This window comes from Aegilops tauschii, chromosome 7 (genome assembly GCF_002575655.3).
Source record: "Aegilops tauschii subsp. strangulata cultivar AL8/78 chromosome 7, Aet v6.0, whole genome shotgun sequence".
In the NCBI taxonomy this organism is placed as follows: Eukaryota; Viridiplantae; Streptophyta; class Magnoliopsida; order Poales; family Poaceae; genus Aegilops; species Aegilops tauschii.
In genome coordinates this window covers 607,493,724-607,501,944 of record NC_053041.3, presented here as the reverse complement: position 1 = coordinate 607,501,944, position 8,221 = coordinate 607,493,724, and the positions used below count along the sequence as shown (strand labels likewise).

Below are 8,221 nucleotides of genomic sequence, written 5' to 3'. Positions count from 1 at the left end.
CCAAGGCATGAGTAGCCAGGGCACAGACAACCAAGGATGCCGCATGTGATTGAATCGCATCAAGCGACCCCAGGAGTGCAACATGCCCATAAAGCCCCCTGGTTTGCCTCCGGTTTATGCGAAAACAGATGTCTGGACTGCTTGATGGACCGATGGAGTACTGCTTTGGATAACAAAATGGGTTCAGACTGGTGCATGGAGCGATGGAGTACTGTGTTGGATGGCAAAATAGGTTCGAACCGCTCAATCCGGATGGATGCGGACATTTTGAGGGTTATACTCCAAGGTTCGTGGGAAAAAACCCACGCAAGAAAAGATAATAGAATTACATCGGTGCCATTTCTCGTTTCTGATATGATGTCAGCGTCATTGAGACAAGTGTGGCAGCAGCACCCCAAGAGTTCACAGCCGAGATGACTTCAGCGTCATAGAGAAAGTGCGGCAGCTGCACCCCAAGAGTTCACAGCCGAGATGGTCAAAGGAGTAAAGAGCGGGGGGCCCCGCTTCTCAGGTTGCCGTCGCTGTCCAAACTCCTTATCAACCCCCACAAGAACCCCCGCGGCGGGAACGAGAACCCCGACTCCTCCGCCATTGTTTCTTCGCGATTTTCAGTCGCTCGAGCTTCAAATCGCGTGTGTTCTCCGGCAGGGCGTGCTGTTCTCCCACTGCTAACTGTACAACTGCGGAAGAAGGTTTCTATTGCCGATACCATCATCTGGAGAAGAACCACGGGTATGTCACTTACAGACCCTTTTCCCGAATGGTAAATTAAACCTTGAATTGTAGTAGCTGCGATGGATCATATTGTCGTTCTTCTCCATTCATCTGACGGATTAGACCTTCATTTCCATCCGATGGTGGAAAGAAAACCCGCCGCAGCAGTTAAATGCTGACGTCATGGGGCGTCCCGGTCGAGCGCCTCTAACGTCTCCCGTTCAAGCTTCAAATCTTGTGTGCTCTCCGTTGTCTGCTCCAACTTCTAACTACATCTGCAGGAGAAGAAGGCAATCAAAATACGTACTTGCAGGACATGGCGGCTCGAGCTTTCGCTGTCGGCCGTATGATCATGAACAGCATCGTGAACTTCGTCGCTCTCGTGCTCTGCATCCAACAGACGTAAGATAAAGAAATGTTGGCAAACGGGTTTTAATTCACGAGTTTCCTTGAGGTAGTTACAGCATATTTCCTTAATGTCTTACAGGTTCATGTATTCGGCGCGTACTGATGCCGGCGAGTTATTCTTCGACAATTTCTCGCTGGTGGCAAAATCGGTCAGCTGTTTCAAGATGTTCATCACAGCGTACCATTCTGTTCAAACAAAGGGATCCGAGATGCCTGCGCTGGTGTGTTTGCTGGCCTTCTTCCTTCACTTGTATGCTATCACAACTCATCTCAACATAAATCGCGGAGCTTGGGCCAGGACCAGGGTGAGTCATACCAGACTACCAGTACGTTTTCAATTATGAACCATTTAGTAAATATCTAAAATTAAAAAAAATTACCCTTGACATTGAATCAAATTTCCTATGAACTGATAAACTAGAATGTTCCTAGGATTTTGAACTATATCTTACATGCTCAAACTTTATGCACCATCGGAGGCCCAAACTTTCTGCTCCGAGAAACAGAACATGCTAGCTACATGGAGTAGCTTCCGTTTTGACCCTGACATCAGGTAGTCATATGCCTCTGTTATAATTATCATAGCACGAGCACAATGCCACAGTGGTGAATGCGTGTCCAAGAAAAAGTTCATCTGATGTACAAAGCACTTCCAAGGAAAAATTTCTAAGTCAATGTGATGCATTAGCAACAGTGTTTAGCATTCACCGGGGAAAAACAGAGTTTCGTCATAGTCCTCTATACCGTTATCATGGCACAAGCAGAATTCGAATATATATTAAAAATATATTGACCGTGGATGACTCTAATTCTTCCTTTGTGACAAGGAAGGTGATAATTTAACGCATTAGCAACAGAGTTTAGCATTGACCGCAAAAGAAAAAAACAGAGTTTAGCATTCACTGGAAAAGGAAAAAAAACAGAGTTTTGAATACATCGGCAAGTGTTTGAACAGTAACTTGCCTACCAAGCTCACTAGTACTCTGTATCGTTTTTTGCAGATTGTAGGCATGGCAACCTTAATGGCAGCTGGAGTTTTCTTGCTTTGCCGTGGGATGGTAATCCCCAAGGATCATTCTTGGCACACTGTTGCGATCCCCGCAATCATAATTTTTACTGTATTGCTTGAAGCATGCGTGCTCATACACAAGCAGGTAAAAGTTCGATCAAAATTCAAAGCAGAACACATATATTACTCCTACATGATAACTGCAGGATGTGGGAACTACTGAAACAATTTTACACCCATTCAAACTTGTGTCACAGATGAAAGAGGATGGAGGCAATCAAAACTCGCTCCGCGATCTGCAGGTTACACTGGCCGAGATGCTCATCGCCATCTACCAATTTGTCGATTATGTGGGGAATACACATAGCCCTTGGGTTGCAGAGAAGATTCTTCATTTGGTAAGGTCCATCCATGGTGGCTTCCCTCGTTTGATCTATCAAGAGTGGAAGCATGAGCCACTACTTCACTTTGTGTTCGTAGGTGGGAAGCGGGCTTCCCGTGCTGATCGGAGCTTGCCATGTCGGCTGGATCGCGTACAAGGCGGGCATCGTATCCAAGGTTGTCGAATGGCTCAGGAAAATCCGTCTGTTTCTGGCCGGGGAAGAGGAGCAGGTCGCCGGAGGAGCTGCAGCGGTGAGCGATGGAGACGGCGATGCGGAGGGGCAGGTCGGGGAAGAAGGCGTCGGGATAGTGGTGGCGGTGCTGGCTTAGCTATGCGGAACTGCGGATGGATACCAATTTATACATTTCACAAGATATTTGAAGCGATTCTTTATTGTACTACCGAACGCAGACTCGGTGTGTCATTTGGCTATTCTAGGACAGGACATGATAGTGATGGCGGTGTGAGAATATCATATTTTGTTCCATTGACAGGTTATGTATTACTCCCTTTGTTCTAATAATAAAAAATGTTATTATAACCAACTAGTCTAGCTGCCCATACAAATACGAGGGCATCATCTATAATATTTTTTAATGTATATGCAGAAAATTATGAGTTATAATCATTCAAATTAATCATGTACTCTCTCTGATCCAAAAATAATTGTCTCAATATTGAACTAAAATTACTTTAACCTTAGTGCAAAACCGCGACACGACACTTGTTATGATGAATAGCAGGGAGTATTATATTAGCTGGTTACCGGTAAATTTATGTGCTGCTAGATTTGTATGGTTAGGTGGCTGCCCACTGGTACTGCATGTACAACTATGAATTTTCTGCATTCCAAATAATAGTTATGCAATAGCCAAATAATGTTTAGTTATAAGTATGAGGATATATTGAGTATATCCCTTTTTTTTATGTTCATAACTGACAAACGTACGCCAGGGAGGGTGGCACGTGACTCACCGTCCCCGTGCTCGCTGTCCACTGGCCATCGCCGTCGCCTGGCTAGTTAGGCCTTGAACAATGCAAAGTGCTTAGGAGAGGTGCTTAGAGAAATAAATCGGGCTTTTTTTAAGCACCGGTGCTTATTTGTACATGGTAGACGCTTAGTTAGGCGTCTCTCCTGTAGAAATAGGCACCGGTGCTTCACAAAAATCCGGTTTATTTTTCTAAGCACCTCCCTAAGCAGCTAGCATTGTATAAGGCCTTAGGGCTCAGCGGCGTTGCGTGCATCGCTCTCACTGGGAACCTGGGGATGGCTTTAGTTGTCGACTCGATCAGTTGGTGGTGTCGCTGCCTTGGTGAGGCCCAGCTAGCGTAGTTGCATCATGCATGGCATAGTTAGGGCATCTCCAACACCGACTCTCACAACGCTCGCATACGTCCGGACTCTCACAATGCTCGCATACGTCCGGACTCTCACAACACTCGCATATGTCCGGACCAGGCGAGTTGTGTCATCCAACGTGGTCTTGTATCGGTCCGCCGAGCGGTTCGGACCACGTTTTTTCGATAAACTAGAACCAAACATGGTGGTTTTGCCGGAGTCCGGGTTTTAATTCGCGATTTTCCCTAGCTTTTATGCCCACTCCGACTTTTGTGTATGCGTATATCCTTCAGGCAGCTGCAACATATATTTGCTTAATTTCTTTCAGGTTCATGTATTCAGCACGAAATGATGCCGGCGAGTTATTCTTCGACAATTTCTCGCTGGTGGCAAAATCGGTCAGCTGTTTTAAGATGTTCATCACAGCGTATCATTTTGTTTAAACAAAGGGATCTGAGATGCTTGCCCTGGTGTGTTTGCTGGCATTCTTCCTTTACTTGTATGCTATCACGACTCATCTCAATATGAATCGCAGAGCTTGGGCCAGGACCAGGGTAGGTCATACCAGATTACCAGTACGTTTTCAATTATGAACCACTTTGTTATGGCACTAAGGAAGATGTTCTCTTCCATTAAATATCTAAAAGAAGAAAAATCTTAGCCTTGGCATTGAATCAAATTTCCTCGAATGTTGAATTTTAGCTGACATGCTAAAATTTTATGCACCATCGGAGGCCCAAAGTTTTGCTCTGGGAAACAGAACATGCTAGCTACTCCATTCTCTTATACAAGGCCAGTATGAAAAATACAATTTGCATCTATACAAGGCCACTAACAGTAATCAGGAAAAAATTAATTTTGTTTCTCATACTACTAACTTGTTTAATATTTGCATGCACGTAGTCATAATAACACATAGCTACTTCTTTCCCATTCCTTCCTTGCATTCAAGCGGTGTATTAATGATCATGATTAACGAAAAAAAGTTGGCTTGCAAAATAGACATTAAATTTTACATTGGTACGTGTAATCTGAGTTTGTGGCCTTGTATAAGGTAATTGAAGGAGTACATGGAGTAGCATTCATTTTGACCCTGACATCAAGTACTAGTCATATTCCTCTGTTACAATTATCATAGCACAAGCACAATGCCACAGTGGTCATAGCATCTCCAAGGAAAAGTTCATCGGAAGTACAAATCATCTCCAAGAAAAAAATTCAACTCACTGTGATGCATTAGCAACAGAGTTTAGCATTAACAGAGGAAACACAGAGTTTACTATTCACTGAGGAAAAACAGAGTTTAGTCATATCCTCTATTACCGTTATCATGGCACAAACAGAATATGAAAGATTCAATTACAGTGGTGGTGCTAGAACTTGGCGCAAACGGTCACTTTAGTGCTACAAGTTGTGGCATACATCAAAGTGGTGCAAAAACTTGGCTTTTCACGTGCAAATACAATGCTTTATTTCGCTTGTATATGGAATCAACGCTGACTAGTCGCATGGGGCCTGCTGTTAGCCACTGGACCGGGAGAAGGGGGTGTGTGACTTGTTTTTCCAGAAAGACCCTCGAAATATTTAGAAGAAACCCTGCTGTCGGGGGAGAGTGAAAATTAAACTAAATTTTGGCCGCACGGAATTGAACCCACGATGAGCACCTAGCATGGAAGCAAGCTGGCCAATGCACCCATCACGCTACAATTTTAAATACGGATTTGGACGTTATATGTACTTAACCAGTATGCATGTGGAACTTAAATGGGCTGCTGATATTGCGGTCCAAGTTTCACCGGTTTGTTTTTCTAAAACGGAAGTTATAAAACTTACGTTTAAATAGTTTTGTGCTATAAATACTAAATTTAGAAGCGATGATTATTAAATAATAAAAGTAAATATACATTATTGTATTATACCAAAAATATTTAGTTAATATGCAACAAACTAATCAAAAAAAATATCACACACTCACGGCTTATATTTAAATTATTAAAAATAAATGTTAATATCCACAGTTTAAATTTTAAATTATGGATAACTTTGCGAATGATGGAAATGTTTGTTTAACTAAAATATTTTTTCTGAATTATAATTTTAAGATTATATTTATTTTTTAAATCATACTATATTTTTGTAACTTACAAATATTATTTTAAATAAATGATTATTTTATAAATAATACGTCAACAATTTTTAAAAATAATTTATATCATTCGTATCTATATTTGTGCACACAAATATTCAAACTTTATTTTTGTACTGAGATTATAATAATCATACTTTCTACAAATAAAATAGGAAAAAATGAACTGGTGTAAAATGGGTCGCAGTATCTACAGCCCGTTTAAATTCCATATGCTTCGAGGTTAAGTACATATACGTTTGTTATCCATTGCGTTAGTGGGAGCGTGAAAGATTGAGTGGTTTAGCTGGCTTGCTACTTACGTCCTAGTTGTGGGTTCGAAACCCATGGGCAGCACGTTTTGTTTAATTTTCACTCTCACGTGATAGGTAGGACCCACTGTTCATCGAGCTGAAAAATATGGCACCTCTCCCACGCCAACAGGGTTTTTTTTGAGAAAAATTATATTTCAAGGGTGTTTCTTAAAAAAAACAAGTCACACACCCATTTCTCCTGGTCCAGTGCCGGACGGCAGGCCCCACGCGTCTAGTCAGCGCCGGTTCCATATGCAAAGTGAGATAAGCACTGTATTTGCACGTCAAAACCAAGTTTTTGCACCACTTTGATGTACAGTATGCCGCAACTTCTAGCATCAAAATGACCGTTTGCGCCAAGTTTTCGCACCACCAGTGTAATTGACTCAAAATGAAAATATATTGACAATGGATGACTCTAATTCTTCCTTTGCGACAAGGAAGGAGATACTTTAATGCATTAGCAACAGAGTTTAGCATTTACCGCGAAAGAAAAAACAGAGTTTAGCATTCACGGGAAGATGAAAATAAACAGAGTTTTGTATTTTTTGAGCAGGAAAAACAGAGTTTTGGATACATCGGCAAGTGTTTGAACAGTAACTTGCCTACCAAGCTCACTACTACTCTGTATCTTTTTTGCATATCGTAGGCATGGCAACCTTAATGGTAGCTGGAGTTTTCCTGCTTTGCCGTAGGATGGTAATCCCGAAGGATCACCCTTGGCACACTGTTGCGATCCCCGCAATCATAACTTTTACTATATTGCTTGAAATAGGCGTGCTCATACAAAAGCAGGTAAAAGTTTGATCAAAGCAGAGCACATATATTACTCCTACATGATAACTGCAGGATGTGGGAAGTAGAGTACTGAAACATTTTTACACCCATTCAAACTTGTTGCGCAGATAAAGGAGGACGGAGGCAATCAAAACTCGCTCCGTGATCATCCGCAGGTTACAGTGGCTGAGATGCTCATCGCCATCTACCAATTCATCGATTATGTGGGAAACACAAATAGCCCGTGGGTTACAGAGAAGATTCTTCATTTGGTAAGGTCCATCCATGGTGGCATATTCCTTTGTTTGATGAATCAAGAGCCGACGCATGAAGCATTCTGTATTTTTGTGTTCGCAGGTGGGAAACGGGCTTCTAGTGCTGATCGGAGCTTGCCATGTCGGCTGGATCGCGTACAAGGCGGGCATCGTATCCAAGGTTGTCGAATGGCTCAGGAAGATCCCCCTGGTTCTCGCCGGGGAAGAAGGGCATGTCAGCGGAGGAGCTGCAGCGGTGAGCGATGGAGACGGCGATGCGGAGGGGCAGGTCGGGGAAGAAGGCGTCAGGATATTGGTGGCGGTGCTGGCTTAGGTGTGTGGATGGATGCCGATTTATAATAGACTAGTTGCATGCCCGTGCGTTGCCACGGAATACGAAATGTGTCCTGAAAAATAATAGTAAAGTCATAATTTGAATTCCTAAAGATTAGATTTAACTTATACATCTCTCACGATGAACTTTACCCTGACAACCCATATTATCCACCAGCCTCATAACCTCTTGAATTACGGAACCAACAAAAGATACATGACTTTACCAGAGGTTACCAGCAAAAATAGTGTAGATGAGCATCTATTCCTACCAAGAGAAAAAGGGAAGAATGAACCAGAAGCGTTGTTGATACTCCCGCTGTCTTTCTTTACATGAAACACATATTTTTTGAAACGGTGGCAAAAGTTTTGCCTCATGTCATTAATAAAGAAGGAGAAGTGAACATGGTTCATCAGGTCCATTACACCTCAACAAATGGAAGAGCAAAACAATAACTCTCGCGGCAACTCGTCATAATGGTGGAGGGCGAGGTGGTACGCGCTCCGCACTAAGAAGATCCCGCGCGGATCGGTACCCCACGCAAGGACATCCTCCATGTGTCTCT

General features: G+C 42.7%; 1 protein-coding gene and 1 pseudogene across 1 annotated transcript; both read left to right on the top strand.

The window, feature by feature from the left end:
* The first annotated feature begins 936 nt into the window (after positions 1-936).
* Positions 937-2,842, top strand: LOC141026468 (uncharacterized). The gene is made up of 5 exons (XM_073503095.1): positions 937-1,116; positions 1,202-1,427; positions 2,124-2,276; positions 2,389-2,529; positions 2,612-2,842. Exons 1-5 carry the CDS (start codon positions 1,031-1,033, stop codon positions 2,840-2,842), a joined length of 837 nt encoding a protein of 278 aa, XP_073359196.1. The 5' UTR covers positions 937-1,030.
* A 1,212-nt stretch (positions 2,843-4,054) lies between these two features.
* On the top strand, positions 4,055-7,656 carry LOC141027490 (uncharacterized; annotated as a pseudogene).
* The last annotated feature ends 565 nt before the right edge of the window (positions 7,657-8,221 follow it).

Bases quoted from the DNA above. Each gene is read 5' to 3' on its own strand.
- LOC141026468 (XM_073503095.1), top strand. From the start codon at position 1,031: ATGGCGGCTCGAGCTTTCGCTGTCGGCCGTATGATCATGAACAGCATC. The intron at 1,117-1,201 runs GTAAGATAAAGA...AATGTCTTACAG, and splicing joins GTGCTCTGCATCCAACAGAC to GTTCATGTATTCGGCGCGTA. The intron at 1,428-2,123 runs GTGAGTCATACC...CGTTTTTTGCAG, and splicing joins GAGCTTGGGCCAGGACCAGG to ATTGTAGGCATGGCAACCTT.